The sequence below is a fragment of the Gopherus flavomarginatus genome, chromosome 2 (genome assembly GCF_025201925.1).
Source record: "Gopherus flavomarginatus isolate rGopFla2 chromosome 2, rGopFla2.mat.asm, whole genome shotgun sequence".
Lineage (NCBI taxonomy): Eukaryota > Metazoa > Chordata > Testudines > Testudinidae > Gopherus > Gopherus flavomarginatus.
In genome coordinates this window covers 209684676-209705345 of record NC_066618.1, presented here as the reverse complement: position 1 = coordinate 209705345, position 20670 = coordinate 209684676, and the positions used below count along the sequence as shown (strand labels likewise).

At 41.6% G+C, this 20670-nt stretch overlaps 1 protein-coding gene across 1 annotated transcript; it reads right to left on the bottom strand.

Moving 5' to 3' along the window:
* Positions 1 to 15914: 15914 nt before the first annotated feature.
* LOC127045737 (uncharacterized) lies at positions 15915 to 17159 on the bottom strand (the record flags this gene model as incomplete). The annotated part of the gene is given in 3 exon segments (XM_050942208.1): positions 15915 to 16083; positions 16085 to 16452; positions 16722 to 17159. Coding segments are annotated over 3 exon segments (975 nt in total), but the record flags the coding sequence as incomplete, so codon positions are not given.
* Between the last annotated feature and the right edge of the window lie 3511 nt (positions 17160 to 20670).

Genomic DNA, 20670 nt, shown 5'->3' with positions numbered 1-20670 from the left:
TTTTCCCTTTTCTATCACGGGGGGGAGGGGGTAAATTGACGAGCTATAGCCTGAACCACCCCGGACAATGTGTTTGACCCTACAGGCATTGGGAGCTCAGCCAAGAATGCAAATGCTTTTCGGAGACTGCTGAGGATTGTGGGATAGCTGGAGCTCTTTTTGGATTTGGGACTGCTTCACCACCCGCACTGATCAGAGCTCCACACTGGGCAAACAGGAAATGAAATTCAAAAGTTTGCGGGGCTTTTCCTGTCTACCTGGCCACTGCATCCGAGTTCAGATTGCTTTCCAGAGCGGTCACAGTGGTGCATTGTGGGATACCGCCCGGAGGCCAATCCCGTCGATTTGCGGTCACACTAAACCTAATCCAATATGGTAATACCGATTTCAGCGCTACTCCTCTCGTCGGGGCCCTTTATATCGCTATAAAGGGCCTCGTTGTGTGGACGGGTGCAGGGTTAAATCGGTTTAACACTGCTAAAATCGGTTTAAATGCGTAGTGTAGACCAGGCCTGTGGCTGATGTTTCAGTCCCTGCTGTTCTAAGTGAGTTCAAATGGAAGTTGTAGGGGAGTCGGGGAAAAGAGGCCGATTGCGCGAAGCTATACAACAGGAGTGGGCGGCTTGGACACAGAATCCCTCCCCAACTGGTGCAGGTAACAGCTTATGCTTGATCCATGAAATATGATTATCTTTATGCAGCAAATGCCTGTATCAAAGTCACATACAGTAGTTCCTTAATGAAACAGGCCCTGAGCTTATCAGTGAGAGGAGGAGCTCCATGTTATCCCTCATAAACCCAACATCTTTTATTGATGCTATTTATGACACGTGACAGGGTATACCAGCTCCACACCGGAAAGCAAAGGAGTAAGGAGCAGCTCTGGGCCCAGGCAGCCCTGCCCAGGCACACCTGCAAAGGCTGCACAAGCTGGAGGCAGAGTTTAAAATGGGAGGCAGAGCTGCTCAGAGAGGAGCAAGCAATGGAAAGAAGCCGAGCTTTGCTCTGTGGAAGTAGCAGCCCGGGAGCGCTTGTTGCCTGAGACCTGGCAGCACAGAGTTCTGACAAAACCTGCAAACTCTTTGGGAAGGTCAGAAACTTTATTTTCTGTTCAGTTCTTTACATTTACCATGAGTGGGGAAAGGGGGAATTGAGGTAGGAAGTGACCCAGGCAGGCATCTATTTAGCACCCTGAAGGTGTGGCTCGCCTACCAACTCCAAAACATGGGACAACAATAGGAGCCTACCCCTCAATGGGAAATCCAGTGGGAGAAGGCCCTGAACAAGCAAGCATCCAGAGACCAGACTCTAAATCCCAAAGCTAAGAGGAAAACCCTTGCAGGCACCAAAAGACTTGTCTGTTATTGGACTTCCCTTTTTGTTCAACACTGAGAGGGGTGGACTGGAACACAGGATCCTGTCAGAGGGCTCAGGCATAAAAGAAGGGATCAAACTCATAGGGCTAAGTTATGGCAGAAAGGGAAGATATCAGGAACAGGAGAGCACTTGCTACATCCCTGCCTGACCATTAGGCAGCACTGCAAGGAGGGTCACCATTCATGCATTATCATAACTACTTTTACAACCTTTTATTTAACACAGGAGCATTTATTTTCTTGGTTGGTTCAGTGCAGATAAAGCCCCTTTGAAATGCATTGCATTGTGCTGCTGGAGAACTACAGAGGGGTAGTAGTTTTTTCTTAGCTCCATCACCAGATTTATATAACTGATTGATTTGGGGGTTGTTTTGTTTTGTTTTTTACTCTCTCATTTCACGCTCCATTGTGGCCAGTTTGCCCAAACAGTGCTTCAATTCCAAAGTACATTTTTAATCCATGTGTATGTGAAGGAGAGGGGGGACCTCAGTAATAACTCAGTGGAATGTTTTGTTGCCTCTAAAGTCAATGCCAGACAATAAAAATGTAAAAGCGATATAATGGAAATGCAATGTATCCTAATGTATGTTGGTGATGCACAGACAAAATGCTTTAGGAACTGCTTTACAATAAATCTACAACCGGAAGCAAAGATCGCTAAGGTTAGCAGTAGATTTGTACTGCATTTTAAGTGGCATAAAGCAAGTAACTGAACTATTTAGCCTCCCATTCAACAGAAAATAATAGACTCTGATTTTTCAGGCAGATGAAGAATTCGATAATACTTTGTGAGGTTTACAGTCTACTTAAGCCTTTTCTACTGGTGCTATTTGTTAGTTGGAAGTCCCAAGCTTATATATCACCAAAGTCGTACCAAAAAGCAAGAAGCTGACTGCTCTGCTTTCAGTGTCACTGCACACCCTATGAAACATTCTTCAAAAAAAACTGCTATATTCATTAACTTGTTGTTGTTAAATTATGCCTTCAGCTAGTTGGGAGTTCTCAAATGCTCAGGAGCATTTTCACTTTCCTCAGAGCATCATCTGCTGATGTTTTTTTTAAGGCACTTTGAAAGCGAAACTGGCAGTTCAGCAAGAAAAGTAGAGCAATTACTTACCTGCAATCAATTCTGCTTCCCTGAAAATATTGTAAATATCTTGCAGGGTTTTAGTTCCTTCAATGTGAGACTGGCAACTACCTCACCTCTTGCTGTTTTTGGATTCATACAGCTGTAATGAGTAGCGTGCAAGCCAGGCCCACTGCAGGCTATTGCAGACCACACCCTGTCAAATGTAAATGCCGCCCTTGGAACATTCCAGTCAGTTCCTTCATGACTGTGGTTGGCGAAGGAACTCACTGAAGGAGACTGTACTTTTTCAAACTCCAACTCTTCTGGAAGCAACTGGCACTTGATTGATCTCCTTACCATCTGACTAGGCCTGGTATGGTTATTCTACTTTTGAAGGTTTTGCCTTAGGTTCTTATACCTTATGTCTTTTGTCTTGTCCCATCCACATAGCATTTGGTGGCAGTGACAAGACCTGACCTACCATATTTGTGGGTTACATTTGTTTTGTTTGTAGATATTTAAAGCGGGAGACAAAAATTGGGCTTGTAAAGGAAAGTCGGGGGCCTATTCTCCATTGCCATGCACCCTGTGTAGCCATGTATATGCCAAATGGGTGTGAAGAGCTACCAAATCAAAACAGTAGTGCTATTGTAGGTAGGAAAATCAGGCTCACGACTGCAACTTTAACTACAGGCACTCCAAGATACACTTACGAGTTGGTGTACTGAATGGGGAGTTAAGTGCACTGAGCCATATCCTGGCCCATAGGACTGTCATCTTCGTACTGGTCCGGCAGCCCAAAGAGGACAGAAATGCTGGGTGCTGTAAAGCTAGCTGTAAAGCTCTATGCCATCCATCTCCTGCTGCATATGGGGCGTTTGTTTTTAGCAACATATTTATGCTTTTCCACTCTGGCTCCAAAACCTCTCCTAATCCAATGTTTCCAAAGGTGGTATTCTCCTATATGTCCCTATCTGTAGCACTTGAGTGTTGGCAAATGTAACATGGTCTTGTCAGCAGTTCTAGTAATAGTGGATTTTTTTTAATGTTGTCTATTTTATGCTCCTGCATGCACTTATAAATTATCCTGCTAATTCTGTTTGCTTTTTAGCTTAGAAAGGTCAGTGGTGCATGTATGAAATAATGTTTCTGAATTTTAAAAAATAGGCCACAAACTGATGCTATTCAGATGCTTATTGTATCATAATTGATCAATGTGTGTTGCACAGATTTCCATGAAGGACGCAGTGTACAAACAGGAATGCTATTATAACCAGCCCACGGTGTGCTCAGAGTGTAGTGCCTTGCTGACAATCCACTGACAGCCCATCTATCTAGTATAAGTAACTAGATAGAGGAATAGAGATTTCTTGCTTATTTGGCATTTTCCGTGCATCTGGAGCACCATATCCCTCTAAGGGACATACTTTAAGAGAAAAGATTCCTAGTCTTTAGTCTGTGCCCTTCTGTCCAAGTATGCAATTTACAGTAGGCTCCAGACAAGATTCCTTCACCTCCTCTTTTCTTGAAAATTGAGGAGGTTTTAGTTGGTGTGTAATTCTGCTTCCCCACCCAAAAAAAGCCTTAAACCACAGGGCTGTAGCAAACCAAGGTTAATTTAAGAATAGAAAGAAGAAATCAGATTAAAACAAAAGAAATGGTATGCACAATACATTGTCTTGTACTGTGCAAAGCTTGTCTCACTAGGTCCCCTTCATGTCATTAGAGTCCATAGTCTGCTGACCTGTGCAACACTTCCACACCAGTCACATGATCTCCCCAACAAATTGCCAGGATTCTTCTTAAACAACACTGGTGAAAGGCAATCAGCTTCCTGTTGTGTACTTCCACCATCTGCCATGCTTCTGAAGCATACCACAGTGTTGTGAAGCAGTGATGGATTAATGCCAGTTTCTTACAGCGACGTGTTAGCATTAGTGACATTTTATACCTGTGGGACAGTGTGAGCATTTCATCTGGCACTCTATTTTGTTTATGATCAGACACAAGATAGTTAGATTAGACAGAGCAAGAGAATGAAAGGCAGTTAGAAGATTTCTGTTTTAAAAGAAGATTGTTGGGCTTCACTATGGATAAGTGAGGAACTGGAATCTGCCATTTAAACTTTTTGCATGGGGGGTGGGAAGTGTAGAAAGAGCAGAGTTCGTAGCTGACAAAAAAAAAGGTCCAAAAATATAGAGATGGAATAGCATCCTCCATGTATGTGTATCCCAGATAATATTCACTATAGCTCTGAGTTTAGACTGTGTAAAACAGTCCTGGACAAAATTACCAGACTTTGTGCAAAGCATCAAATTAGAAATAATAGAGAGCCTAAAAGCCCTGCTAGAGAGACAAGGTGTATGAAGAAATATCTTTTATTGGAGAAATTCTGTTGGTGAAAACAGAAAAGCTTTCTGAAGAAGAGCATCGTATGGCTTGAAAGCTGGTCCCTCTCACCCATAGAAATTGGTCCAATAAAATATTTCCTCATCCACTTTGTCTCTCTAATATCCTAGGATCAAGACAGCTACAACCACACTGCATAAAAGTCTTACTATCACATTTTATTTTTTACTCCATATCACAAGTTTCACTGCAGCAATATCTTTAATATTTTCCCCTGAGGCTTTTTTAAAAATCTTGTTCATTGAAATATAGTAGGGACTGTCCTGATATTTAGGTATTTGTCCCACGTTCCAACCGATCTTTGGTCAGGACGCAATTTGTCCCGATATTTCGCTCCACCGGCAGCACTCGGCTTTGGTTGGTTGGTTTTTTTGCTCTGCTGGTGGACCCTCTTCCCCTCCCCTCCATGTGTCCCAATATTTTCTTCCTCTCATCTGATAACCCTAGAAATATAGTGACCCAGGTCATAAATAGTTGCTGGAGGTTTCATCTAGTCTGCTGATAGCTTGTCCAAGCAAGAAAATACCCAGTCACAGGTCCAAGACATTATAGTTTCCTTCTTTTTCTCTGTGTATTTTTGGAATGGAAAGGATTTAAGCAGTTCTGATGCATGTAAGAACTCCTTAAAAAAATGATTTTTTGAGGGCCTTCATTTGAGCTAGGAGTGATTTAACTGTCTCAGTCTTCAAGCTAGTTTTCTAGTGCTGAACAGATGTGTCTTTATCTGCAAATAGTTATAACTGTCTTCTGATCTTCCAACTTATGCCACAATATAAATCGTAGTAATAATTTTGGCTCTTTCCAGCTCTAGCAATTTTACAGAATACACATGACACTTCTATGTAACCACAATAGATTATATTATCTAAATAAAGGCTCACTCCTAAAATCCCCTTACTCATGCAGATGGGGCCAGATACTCCGCTGCACCAGCACGCCACTGAATCATTTTAAATTCCTTCAGTCTGTGAAACTATTGGGACCAGCTGGGCCCTGGTGTAGTTTAGGGCAGGGTCAGAGCTGCTGTAAATTACACCCTGCTACAATTGCTGCCAAGGCAGCAGCACTCTGGACATATCCCTTCCCTCAATAGGTTCCTGGGGCTAGGAGGAAGATGGTATTTGGCTGCCTATGCCAGTTCTACACCACCTGGAGATCTTCCCTCCGCCCCTCCCCCCCCCCCCCCAAAAAAAAAAAAAGAATCCCCAGGTAGCTGATTAAAATGTTTTTTGAAGTCTGCATTTTTCCATCAGACAATCATAAAGCAGCCTTAGCAGGGCCCTTGTCCAATATTCCTGTGGTGGAAATACTCACATAAACCAGGACTACCTGTGGGAATAAGGGTTTGCAGGATTGAGCCATCCATTTTTTTTTATCAATCTGTTTAGTGGAACTGAGACACAATGCAGAAGTAGAGAGAGTTCCACACTCATCCAAGTAATTCCACAAGAATTTGTCCAGATCAAGCAACAGAAGCCATTTTCCCTGTGTTGGTGGGTACTTGCTGTGGGAATCAAATGGATCAACTACTGACCAGCTGTAGCCAAGTAAGCAGTCTTTAAGATTCTGTATTAATCCAGATGGATTAACTCCTCCAGAAGCTATTTCTTGCCAGCTGGCAAAAAGCCATTAAACTTGTTGTTTTAACACATCTCCTGTCTTTGGTGAATACTTTCAGTCTGTGCCAAGCTCACTGTGCCCTGCTAGCAGTGGTTAATCAGCTGTAGCGTAGCTCACAATCAGTCTCAGGAAGGGAAGGTGGAAGTTCCGTCTTCATGATATTAAGGTGGAGGTAGGCAGTAGGTAAATAAGGGCAATGAGGTCTGTTCACCATAACTAAGAGTACTGAGCTTTTGAAGAGGTTTATACATTAAAAAGCATTCCCCCTTTCTCTTACATCTATTTTTCCCCAGTGCCTCGGAGTTCTGTACTCTGGTATTCCTTCAGATCCCTAACACTTATCACTTCATCCATCAGTAGATGAAGTGGGAGTGGCTGTACAATTCTCCACTTGAAGTAATCAGAAAAACAGATGATTGCATCAAATATGCATTTCATTTAGACTTAATAAAATGGCAACTGACAGAGAAACACCCTATTTAATAGCAGCATATTAACTGACGGCTAACAGCAGAGCCGGAGTGAGACATAAGCAGACTAAGCAATTCCTTAGGGTCCCGAGCAGCTCAAGGGGGCCCCCTATTTGCTTTTCACTATGTGGTGTTGGGGGGGGACAAAAATATTCTTGCTTAGAGCCCCCAATGGGTTAGCACCGTTTCTGTAACAGCAATGAAAGGAAATGTGTTTTACGCAGGGCTGGTGCAACCATTTAGGTGACCTAGGTGGTCACCTAGGGCACTAGGATTTGGGGTGCAACATTTTCTTAGGCAGCAACTGCGGTGGCCGGATCTTTGGCCGCCCCCTTTGCCGCCGGCATTTAGGCAGAGGGAGCTGGGGCAGGGGAGTGCAGGGAGGGCTGCCTGCAGCAAATAAGGGGGTGGGGGGCTGCACACAGGGGAACTCTCCACCCCAGTTCACCCCTGCCCCGCCGCCGCCTCCTCCTCTAGCACACTGCCGCAAGCCTGGGAGAAGTGAAGCAGTGACGGTGTGCTCGGGATGGAGGCGGAGCAGGAGTGAGCTGGGGCGAGGGGGGTGCCTCAGGGCAAAGGGTGGAGAGTGGGGAGCTGCCGCAAGGGGAGCGCCTCAGGGCGGAGGGGTGGAGCTACGGGGCACCTCAGGGCGGGGGTGCAGGGTGGCGGGGAGGCCATAAAGTGGAAGTTTCACCTAGGGCATGAAACATCCTTGCACTGGCCCTGGTTTTACGTGGGTCTTAGACTTCAATATAATTAGTATTCAGTCTCTGTGCTAGTGAATCTAAAACAGCTGTTGAATATTAAGAGACAAATCCTGAAGTCCTGGGTGACAAATGATTAAGTTAAAACTCTTGTCCAAGCCAGTAGGTCTTACCTGAGTAAAGTCTGAAGGATTTGACCAAAAGCATCCTATGTGACAAAAACATATTTAACCAGGATTAATACACTATTTAAAAAAATACTTATTGAAATATATAGAAAAACATGCATATCTAGGGAATCTCTTTAGCTCTTATATATGCATTCTATAAACACAGAATTTAACTTCAGAATCCTCTTGAACAGTTACTTTGTAATGTTTTGACATCCTGTAAATTGTTTGTTTGCATGAGTATATCCTGTAGCATATACCACTCTGCATCTTTTAAAATAAATAAATAAATAAATTTAGTCATAGACCTGATTCAGGAAAGTACTTAAGGACCTGCTGAAGTCCATCCCTATTCCTAACAGCACTTTAGCTTGTGTTTTAAGTGCTGTTCTGAGTAGGGATTTGTGACAACCTGACACCCCAATATTCACCACTGTCATATAATTAGGATATGTCTGATACAAAGTATGCCTTGTGAGGTGTCATTCTAAAGTCTTAATCCGCTAGACTGTAATAGCTCATAGGATTGTATGTGCTATTGTCATGTGTGAAGTTATGAAGTTTGCCATGTATGTGTTACTGAAACATGTCAAGAGGTTGGAAAAACCCTCACAGTGTTTCAGGTACTACAGCAAAAAGGCCAAACATTGTTAATGGCTTATTGAGGAAATGCACATAAGCACAAGGATTACCCCAGGAATTACATACAATACAAATCTCTCAGAGATCATACTACACAATGGGAACTGTTTGACAAAAGAACTTTCCAGCAGCTGTGGAAAGGATATAAAAGAGGGAAAATGACATCATGGGGGGGAACCTCACTCTCCCTACAACACCACACCTGGAAACACCAGAGGGACAAAGACTCAACTGTGGGAAGTGGTGGTCCCAGACTAGGAGGCTTTTTAGCCTGTGTATGAAAATCTTGGAAAGCCAAGGCAACTTGTGCCTTGAGAATCTGCCAGTCTTGTTTATCAGGGTGAGAATTTGCTAATTTATGTCCTACCTATCTAGTGTGTTAAGCTCAGTTTGCAGTTTTTGTTTATTTACTAAAGTAATCTGCTTTGATCTGTTTGCTATCACTTATAATCCCTTAAAATCTATCTTTTGTAGTAAATACATTTGTTTTGTCTCTAAAACTAGTGTGGAACTCATACTCGGGGCAGAAAGCTGTTGCATATCTTTCTCCACATTGAGGGAGAGGGTGACTTTTATGAGCTTACACTATATAATTCTCTGTGCAGCACAAGACTCTACAATTTTGGGGTTACACTCCAGAGGGAGTATGCACTTGTGTGCTGGGCAATTCCTTACCTGAGCTATTGCATGCAGAGCTGATCTCAGCATCTGTGTGACTATAGCTGCAGGGTGTGTGTGTGTGTGTGTGTGTGTGTGTGTGTGTGTGTGTGTGTGTGTGTGTGTGTGTGTGTGTGTGTGTGTGTGTGTGTGTGTGTGCGCGCGCGCACGCGCTGCAAGGGGGCTTGAGAGACTATCACAGCAACACAGAGTAAGGAGAGCCCAAGCTAGTGAGACAGGTGGGCTCAGTGGTATCCCAGTTCCCAGGAGGAATCTGTCACAGGATTTTTCCTGAACTTGGACTTATAGTGGTAAACAAACTTTATTGCTGATATATGGAGCTGCCAAAAAGAACCGCAGCCATGTCAACAATAAGCATTTCTCCAAAATGGAACGGACTATACTGTAGTTTAAAACAGAACTTGTAACAGTATCTGTAAAAGCACCATCTGGTGAGTCTTGTTACATTTTTTGGCTACCAGCCAAATTTAGTCTCTGGGAAAGCATTCATAAGAAATATATGTGGAGAAAATCAAGGTGAAAAAGCAAATTGCCCATTTTAATTAACCATCGCGATGTAGAGAATTGAGCAGACTATTTCTGTGTAAACTCTCATGTTGTAGCTCCGTAACAGGCAACAGTGAAACAAATGTATCACAAAAATTATGTCTCCACCAACTTAAGTTCTTTTATTAAAAATACAGTAGAACCTCAGCGTTATGAACACCTCCTCATTTGGAACCAGAAGTATGCAATTAGGCAGCAGCAGAGACAAAAAAAAGAACAAATACAGTACAGTATTGTGTTAAATGTAAACTACTAAAAAATAAGGAAAAGTTTTTAAAAAAAATTGACAAGGTAAGGAAACTCTTTCTGAACTCATTTGTTTTAAATCAAGATGGTTAAAAGTAGCATTTTCCTTCTGCATAGTAAAGTTTCAAAGCTCTATTAAGTCAATGTTCAGTTGTAAACTTGTGAAAGAACAACCATAACATTTTGTTCAGAGTTACAAACATTTCAGAGTTACGAACAGCCTCCATTCCCCAGGTGTTCATAACTTTGAAGTTCTACTGTAAATAAATTTGCTGGGATAATTATCAATCAAAACTAAACCACAGTCTCTTATGCATATCTTACAAATCTGGAGTGCATTTGGGGTTTTTAAATATGAAATAACTAAATTAATAATTTGATCTGTGTTGAAATCTCAAAAGTCTGGAATTTATTATTCAAATTTTCCCAAGCCTAGATTCCATAAATTGATCTATTTCAGTGTGAGTGGAAACATACAAGTGAGAGCTCCAGTTGCCCCTAGTTTGACTCATCTGTAATGCTTACCACTTGTTGATCCATATATTAAAAAGATATAGTTATATTCTTAGAACTGAACCTCATATTTACAGGGAAATATTATAGAGAAAACATACCCTTGTGATCGCATATCTCTTCCCCCTAAAGTATGGATATCTTCAGGTTTCGCTTGGAAGTACCAGCGAATGAAAGGTTGGGGTTTCGGGGGGCAGGTTCTGCTGTAAAAAGTTTTGGTTTTGCGTTGGCAGGATATTTGCAGACAGCATTCTCTATCATATTTTGTTTTCTCTTATATCAGTGACACAAGTCTTGATCTCATCCAGTGTCTCTATGGCATTACACTCACATCGTGAGTTAACCACTTCATTTTCATGCTGTGTCCATCTTTCACTCCAATCCACAAGTGATTCCACTAAGTGTAAAAGGCAAAAATAAATCTTTACCCAAAGAGTAAAATCTCCTCCTATAAATCCCATTATTGTACTTCAAATAAAACCCTAGTTTTATTTAGCACTTTGAGATCCATGCATAGAAGGCGTTTTAGAAGCACAAAGTATTATATTTAGAAAATCATATGATTCTTATGTGTAAGTAGCTTTCACTGTTCACTTAATTCCTTCATAGTTGTACTATATCTCAAAGCTATTTCCACAAACTGAACCAAATTGGGTGATGCATTTGGTACAGTGAGTTATGCTTCTGGAAAGAGGTGGGATGGAAGAGATGAAAATGGTGTAATTTACATGCCAGTGGGCCAGAAGAGAGTGGAGGAGCAGGGAAAGCAACTAGTAAGAGGGTGTAAGAAAGTGTAGCTCACCACTATAACTTTTGTATACCTTCTTCTAGTTCCTCCATGTGTCACATCAACTGAGACCCACTAACGTGTAACTTACAACACTTTATACATTTCTTCTGAAATTGACCCACTGTGTTGACATTAAACTGAACCTGATTTATCTGGCACAATGTCTGGTGGAAGCACTAAGGAAAAAACTGAGCATGGGAAATGAGGAGAGTGTTATGGTGGCTCTGCCTACATGGGGCCAGAGCAAGTGGGGGCCCCTCCCCAAACTTCGGCCTGCAGTTCTCCCAGTGCTCCTGCAGGAGAGAGGGATCTGGGCGCAGGGGCTTCCTCCACTCCCCGGCAGAAGCAGGGCAAGCTCTAGTGCCCCAACCCTGCTCCCTGGTCGGGTGGAATGGGTTGCAGGGGTGTCCATTTTTCCAGGGGGCCCCCAATCCACCACTACCTACATATAGGGCCATAGGCATGAAGAAGACTTCTGTCTTGCTGTAAAGCAGTGACACCAAACAGATGGTGAGAACCACTGTAGGTGGAGGGGAAGAAAAGGTTAGAAGCTAACACCCACAGTGCAAGATACAGCAGATTATACCTTTCAAACACTTTTTTTCCCCCTCTTGGTTCAATAACTTCTGCTTGTTTTCCAGGGAGGAAAATGTTAAGGTTTGTTCAGGCCAATATGAGTCTTTGGCTTGGAACCTGAACCCTAAACCCATGCAAATTGCATGTCCTTGGTCAGTTAGCTCTCTGATTGCTCCATGTACTTGGAAGATAACCTGTACAACTTTGATTCCTTCTCCAGTTTTTTTGTTTTCAAAAACTTAATTGAATATATCTTTTTGTTGTTTTTTTTTAAAGTATACCCTTTTATGGGAATCATTTGCATTTGACTTAATGTAATAAGATAAGAGAAATGCTATGTAAATGTTACCATGACAACTACAGGATATCTTGTGTGCATTCTTTTCTGCATGTTATGAATATGAGCCCATATTGCTGCAAGAGAGAGAGATATCTTGTGGTTGAGGTGCTTGACTGGGGACTCTTCAGCAGAGAGCAGTTCCAGTCTTGGCTCTGTCACAATCTTTGTGTATGGTCTCCCTATTTGTAAAATAGGGATGATGACAATGCTTGCTTTTCCCCAACCTTTGTCTGTTTAGAGAGTAAACACTTCAGAGCAGGGCCTGTCTCTAATACCGGCACAGTGTCTAGCCCACTGAGGACCCAGTCTCAGTTGGGGCACTCTTGGCCACAGCTGAAGGTCAGGGCCAAGTAGATTTCTAAAAATCAACTATTTTCTTCTGCAATGGGAAGTGATTATATTTGTGGAAACACCTTGTGACACCAAGAGGATCAAGAGGTCCTATGTGTTAGAGCCAAATTCTGCCACCCTTTCTCTCGCTGAGTTGTACTTTGCTCCATATCTAGTCATAAGAGCAGCAACCCCTGCTAATCCCATATGGAGATGTTTTCAGCAGGAGCAGCTACTGAGTCCGCTCTTTCCTAAATCTTGTTTCTGTCCATCTGGTACTGGATCTTCACACTGAAGTTAATGCCTTTTAAGGGCTGAACTCAGTATGTTACTGATGGGACTTCTGCCCCCACCCAACCTCCTACTCTGTTCAGGCTGGGGTCTGTTCTGTCCCCTGCTCCCACAGGGAGTCTTTCTGCTGATGGTGAAATTTCAGAATCCTCTTAAACCAGGAATGAAAGTTTCAAAGGTATCTTCTACAAGGATTCAGTTGAAAAATGGCCTCAAACACAGACGCCAACTCAGTGGGGATAATAGGAGTGAAGAATTTACACTAATAAGGAAAGGAAATATAGAGTGCAATGTGTCTAACTACTTGTGGGATACCAGCAGAATAAATACACTTATCACTTCTAATCTTCACAGCACTTTACAAACAATAACTACATTGTCACAATACAACTTTGAGGTAGAATTTTGTATTCTGGCCCTGCTCCTGCTCCCCATGAAATCATTTGGAGTTTTGCAAGTCCTGTACTACTATCTGCATTCTACAGATGCCGAAACTGAGGTAGAGCGGTTAATTGAACAAAGCTACACAGGAAGGGGGTATCAATGCTAGGATTAGAATGTAACAGTTCTTGGCTCTTAGTCCCAAACTAGGATCACTAGACTGTAAATATTTCAGGGCAGGGGCTTCCTCTTACTATATGTTTTGTGATGGGGCAAGGCCAGATGGCTACAGTAAAGTACTGAGAAACAGGTATGTTAGCCCCAGGCTAAACAAATCCCTAGTACCCTGGTAACCAAATGGCAGTTGCTCCAGGTTAATCAAGGCACCTGGGGCCAATTAAGATCTTTCTAGAAGGCAGTAGAGATAGCTACTTTAATTAGAACACCTGCAGCCAATCAAGGCAGGCTAATCAGGCACCTGGGTTTAAAAAGAAGCTCACTCCAGTCAGGATGGAGGAGCCAGAGGAGAAGGAGTGTGTGTGAGGAGCTGGGAGCAAGAAGCTGAGAGTGAGAGAGTGTACTGCTGGAGGATTGAGGAGGACAAGTGTTATCAGACACCAGGAGGAAGGTCCTGTGGTGAGGATAAAGAAGGTGTTTGGAGGAGGCCATGGGGAAGTAGCCCAGGGAGTTGTAGCTGTCATGCAGCTGGTACAGGAGGCACTATAGACAGTTGTGATCCACAGGGCCCTGGGCTGGAACCCGGGTTCCCCCCAAACCTCCCAACTCCTGATCAGACACAGGAGGAGCTGACCCAGACTGTGGGTTCCACAAGAGGGGAAAATCACTGAGGTGAACAAATCTGCCAATAAGTGCAGGACCCACTAAGGTAGAGGAGGAACTTTGTCACAGTTTGTACAGAATCTTCATAGATTCCTAGGCCAGAAGGGACCATTCTAGCCATATGGTCTGATTTCCCGTATAGCACAGGCCATAGAACATCCCCCAAAACAATTCCTAGAGCAGATCTTCTAGAAGAATATCTATTCTTGATTTAAAAATTGTCAGTGGTGGATTCTCCACCATGACCCTTGGTAAATTGTTCCAATGATTAACTACCCTCCCGATCAAAAATTTACATCTTGTTTCCATTGTCAATTTGTCTAGCTTCAACTTCTGGCCATTGGATCATGGTGTAACTTTTTCTGCTACACTTAAATATTTATATCCCATGTAGATATTTGTGGACTGTAATCAAGTCACCCCTTAATCTTTTCTTTAAGCTAAATAGATTGAGCTCCTTGAATCTATCACTCTAAAGCATGTTTTCTAATTCGTTAACCATTCTCTACAGAAGTATTATAACCCCCCACTTCTACTCAAGAAGCTCCTCTTTATGCATCTCTGGATCACAGTAGCTCTTTTAGCCACATTGGCTCCATGTGGAGCTAATTTGTCAGTTCACTATCCACTATCACCCTGAAATCTCTTTCAGAATCACTGATTCCCAGGATAAAGTCCCCCATCCTCTAAGTATGGTCTGTGTTCTTTCTTCCTAGATGTACACATTTTCATTTAGTCATATTAAAGTGTATATTGTTTGCTTGCACCCAGTTTACCAAGCTAGCCAGATTGCTCTGAATCAGTGACCTCACCTCCTCATTTACCACTCCTCCCCCCCCAGTTCTTGTGTTATCTGCAAACTTTATCAGTGATGATTTTATTTTCTTCTAGGTCACTAATTAAACATGTTAAAGAGCATAGAGCCAAGAACCAATCCCTGCAGACCTTGCTGGAAACACATCCACTTTATGATGATTCCTTAATATGATGGGGCCCTGCTCTCAACTGGAGCCCTTACAGGGGTGGCCCTCGACTAGCTGCCAGCAACAGGCATCCTAAGCAAACCATGCAATTGGCACCTCGCATCCCCAAACCCCAAGGGCAGATCTAGGCTGAGGTTTTTGGTAAACTGGGAAACATTTTTCCCCTTTTTTCCTTTGAATATTTTTAAGCATTTTTTTTAACAGAGGCTTAATTATTCTGTTTGTCCATCTGTCCAACCAATGTTTCTGAGATCAGATAAAATAGAGACATGAAATTTTCAGAACAGATTTGTACACAACAGCTAGATGATATTTCAGTCTGATTTCAAATAAAAATGCATTAAAAATGTTAATTATAATTTTATTATTACAAATCCAAAATCATCCATTACGCTATCCTACTTTAATTGCCATTACCACCACATCCAATATAGAAAGAAATAAGAAAACTCTTCAATGAACTTTAACCTGTATTTACAAAACACTCCGAATAAAAAACACTCTGTGTTCTTAAAACATGACTTTTCTTGCTTTAAGTTTTGAAAATTCAGTCACTAGTTCTTTTAGATCCAGTTTTCCAGCTATTTCGTGCTCTGTTGACATTGTGGCAAGTCCAATAAGTCTCCCTTGCACCATTGTTGAATGCAGATATGTTTTTTATCAATTTTAACTTTGAGAAGCTACATGCCTCACTAGCCATGGAAACTGACAAAGTTAAAAGAATGCACAGAGCTATAAAAATGTTTGGAAAACTGAGTTTATTTTCAAAAACAAACTTTAGTACTTCTTCAGGAGTGGAACGTTTCTGAAGTTGTCTTGAAAAAGTCTGAAGCTCATTACACAAATCTGTAGCATCAATGTCTTTTGAATTTTCATGAGTCAATGCGGACTCCAGTTTTATACCAAATTCTCTTATTTGTTTTACTGTTTTCTTTTGCAAGCTGTGGATATCATATAGAAAGCCAGATACTGACTCTAGCTGCTGCATCTGTTGAAATCTCTCATCAACCGAGTGAGCAGCAGTACCAAGGACTATGAAGTAGAACTTCACTTTGAACCTTTGTTTTGGGTCCTGAATGGGTGTATCTCATCCTTCATACAAAAACGACTTTCTTTTGCCAAATGCAAACTGGCTCCGATTCAAATTCTGTTGGAAAGTCTCTTTCTTCATCAAGCTCGAGAGAGTCTACCAGTGTTCTTTCGAACCCTTCATCACTTCTGAATTCCTCCAGAATAGTTTTAGTTTGCTGCACTTTTTGAATAGCAGAATGTATGTTCAAGTTCTTTTCCTGAAGCTGCTTACTAGTGAGGTTAATCTCTAAAAGGATATTATACCACAAAATGAGTGAAGTCACAGATTTGAACGTGGAAAGGCTATTTGCAAGAGCTTCTGCGTCTGAACGTGCTGTATTGCCAGATGATCCAGTAAAGGTAGTATCATCAGAAATTTCAATTAGGGCATCATAAATGTTTCCAAGCTCATAGCGAAGAGGCTTAAAAGCATCAATGCGACTCTCCCATCTTGTCTGACTAAGTGGTTTCAGAGTTAGAGAATTCACATGGTGAGTCAGAATCTCCCAATGGTGTGTTGAGCCTGTGTAAAAACATAAAACTGTTGCACCAGGTCAAAGAAACTGCTTGCCTCCAAACTGCATCTAGCAGCATCATTGACAACCAAATTCAGAGAATGCACACTGCAAGAAACGAAAAAGGCCCTAGGATTGATTTCCATCATTCTCTTTTGCACACCATTGTCTTTACCCTTCATATTACTCCCATTATCATAGCCTTGGCCACATAAGTTTTCAACAGATAATGACATTGTATCAAGTTCCTGTAGAATAGTTTCAGTCATAAATGCTCCAGTCATCTCCTTCAGTGGTACGAAACCCAAAAAATGTTCCTTTATGAGCACTTCAACATTGTCATCTGCAGACTTCTCCATATCCACAAAACGAATGATCATTGCCATTTGTTCAACATGACTCACATCTGGTGTACAGTCCAGTATTATTGAAAAGTATTTTGCAGAATGAGCAGCTTCTACAATTTTCTTTCTAATGGCATTTGCTAGCATTTGAATCAATTCATTCTGCATATCTTTTCCTAAGCAATGAACCTGTGTTTCATGATCAGTTATTTTATGTAGATGCTCCTTCATGACTGGATCAAACAAAGCTAGGTATTCAACAAATTTTTAAAAGTTCTTATTACCTGGAGTGTATAATTTTTCATTTCTACCACAGCTGTGGAATGCTAAATTTTGCCCATAAAGAACTCTCACTAAAGCAATCAGATGCTCTAATATTTGTTACCAATATTCTTCTTTTTCCTTGATCACACGTAAATTTTATTCATCAATAGTTTTTCCTTTTTTCAATTGTAATTCAAGTTCTTTCCAATTTTGAAAACATTCCAAATGTTCTGTACTTCTTTCATGTGAAGATACAATTGAAGATATGTTTTTTTAGTCCTTCGAACCATTTTCAGGAAGTGTTTAGTGATATCTAAACAATTTGCAGCAAAAGCAAAACATGGAGTCTTTCAACACTGAATATTGTAACCAGTTTTGATGAATTTCTTCCCCAATAATGAGTTTCCTCTTGAAATGCTGAGCAGAGAATTTTCTTTTATTTTCACCCTTAAGGAAGGGAAATTCATGAACTTGTTCGGGTCCATGTTCCACAAGAATTTGCTGCACACTGTCGTTACATCTGGGCCATGAAGCTGGATCCCCATACTGTAACTTGTTTGTAACTTCCTCATCCTTTCTTCCTTATACTTCATTTACTTCAATTTCTGAACGTCTCTCTGAAGGTGAATACATTTTCTCTACTTCCATATCAGCCTGATGCTGTGAGCTGCCTTCATCTAGAACAGGGATCGGCAACCTTTCAGAAGTGGTGTGCCGAGTCTTTATTCACTCTAACTTAAGGTTTCAAGTGCCAGTAATACATTTTAACATTTTTAGAAGGTCTCTTTCTATAAGTGTATAATATATAACTAAACTATTGTTGTATGTAAATAAATAAGGTTTTTAAAATTTTTAAGAAGCTTCATTTAAAATTAAAGTAAAATGCAGAGTCCCCTGGACCGGTGGCCAGGACTCAGGCAGCGTGAGTGCCACTGAAAATCAGTTTGCGTGCCGCCTTTGGCATCCGTGCCATAGGTTGCCTACCCCTGATCTAAAAGTAAGTTTCTATCATCCTGATGTTCCAAACTGCTTCCATGAGGATGTGAGCTAACTACCTCTCCAAGTAAAATTCCTTCATCTGGATGCTCTGAACTGCTTCCATCTTTATTTGGATTAAAGAGAAGATATTTCAGGAAGGATCCCTGCTGTTTTGCTTGGTCCTTTTCCTTCTCAGCTCCTGAGGGTTTTCTTTTTCCTCTTTCTGCCATGGGTTATTTGAATATAGTTATGTACTGTGCTCCTGACTGCAAACATTATAGTGTTAAGGATGGCTGACACACCACATGGTTGGCAGTTTAAATCACATTGCAGCCATCCCAACACGTCTCTTCACTGCTTAAAGATTCAATTATTAGTAACATATACTCACTTACCTATTAAAACAGTTAGTTATAGCATTTACATGGGAACAAAATGACCTTTTTCGACATTCTAACCCATTCCCGGTTGTTTGGAAAGTAATCCCCTTCCTCACAGTTACCCGCTTGGAGTGTTACGTCATCACTTTCATGGTCTCTTAAGCGTTAACACTGTTGCTTTTCTTTTATGGACCTTATTTATTACATGTGAACAGGGCCGGCTCCAGGCACCAGCTTATCAAGCAGGTGCTTGGGGCGGCCACTCCGGCGCAGGGCGGCACTTTCAGGTATTCAGCAGCAATTCGGCGAGGGTCCCTCACTCCTGCTCGGAGCGAAGGACCTCCCGCTGAATTGCCGCAGAACGCGATAGCGGCTTTTTTTTTGCTTCTTTTTTGGCAGGGGGTGCTGCTTAGGGCGGCAAAACCCCTGGAGCCGGCCCTGCATGTGAACCAGTTATGACAAAGAAAAGTTCATAACTATACAGCCTGATAATAATGCTGAGGTTTAATAATGCTTAAAGATACTCGCATTTTGGATTTATAATGCTGAAAGACATTATTCTGAAACACTATTTTGAACAGTATTCACTCTATTCTTAACCATCTACCCGCAACGTGTGTTAAAATGACTGTTTGACATGTATCAACTCATGATATCTCCACTCTACATGAATTTCCAGCTATGCGACTGATAGGGAAAATGAAATCCCCTCCACAACAGGGGCTTTTCTGCTATTCCCCTCCATAACAGGGATTTTCAGTTATCAAGATTTTACAGGCCAAGCCCTTAGCCAAACTGCCCTCACTTTCCCAAAACTTGTTTACACAGATACACTGTCTGGAAAAGTACTAGCTGGAGGCAAGGAGGGGATCCTGGGGGAGCCATTGTAGCTTTGCGGGTTATATTGTAGCAATAAGTTGCTTGCTTCAGGTAACCACAAGTTAAGGATCACATAACATTTAGGCCCACATGACCACCTAACAAGAAAACAGGATGGTTATGACAGAGTGCCGCTGAATTTGCAATAGATAAGCCATATAAGGAAATTATCAATTGTGTTTTGCTATGGATTGCAGAATTAGCAATGTAAGTGCCAAATAAGGATGTATTGAATTTATTGCTGAGTGACGCTTTGCGGTTTTAAGCTTTAAAAGCTTAGTAAAATTTGTAATATGCAGAGCAGCCGACCCTCTGCGTAGGGAACCGCTGGCTCTCCCTGTGTGCACACTTGTAATCAATAAAAGAGCCTTGGGCTGTCTGATCTAAAATCAACGGTGTGGTCGATTTTCCACAACACGACCTTGATGTATATTCGAGTTAGGTGTCACTAGCATTGCAGCTCTTGCCGCTGGTGGATGTTTTTCATTGTGGCTGAGTTATTGCTTATCAAAATTGCAGAGTGGGTCATCTTGACCTTATGTCGCAAATTGAAAAAAAAATCGCTAAAATATTATTTATTTTTGCAGTAAATAAAAGATTTGACATATTAATACATTCTCAAATGTAGAGAAATGAATTATAATTCACATTCCCTCCATATGCACATGGGAATTGAAATAATGACATCTTATTTTATTTGTATTTTTTCATCTTTCATTTTTTTTTCATTTTTTGTATTTGATTTTTTTCCTTGAATTTGGTGCCCCATTTAATTTGGCACCCTAGCTGACCACCTAGTTCACCTTTATGGATAGGCCACCCCTGAGCCTTCAGTAGTAAATAATAAATAACTGGGAAAGGAAAGCAAATGTACCTCAATAGTGCAGATCAGCAAAGCAAATCTGCCTGCAGAACAAGTGTCCCAACAGGATTTTGCAAGTTAAGCTCCTTGGATTCATAGGGTCCTGCCCCGTATTGTAATGAGCACTTAGATGGATTTTCCCTTAAGGGACTTCAAACTCCCACTCCGTCTACCGGGCTTCCGCTTAACTAGCTCCAGAGCTTTTGCACTTGCATAATTATCTCTATGCCACTGATTCAGTAGGTTCCACCTGAAAATGTAGAAAAAGTTACAAGCAAAGCACCTGTTTCATCAGCTGCTGATTTTGGAACATAGTGTTCTGTGTAGAGAATCATTATCTCCTTCAGAGTCCTCCAAATGTCATTGATATTGTATCTACCAGTTGTGCCCATGGTGTCATTCA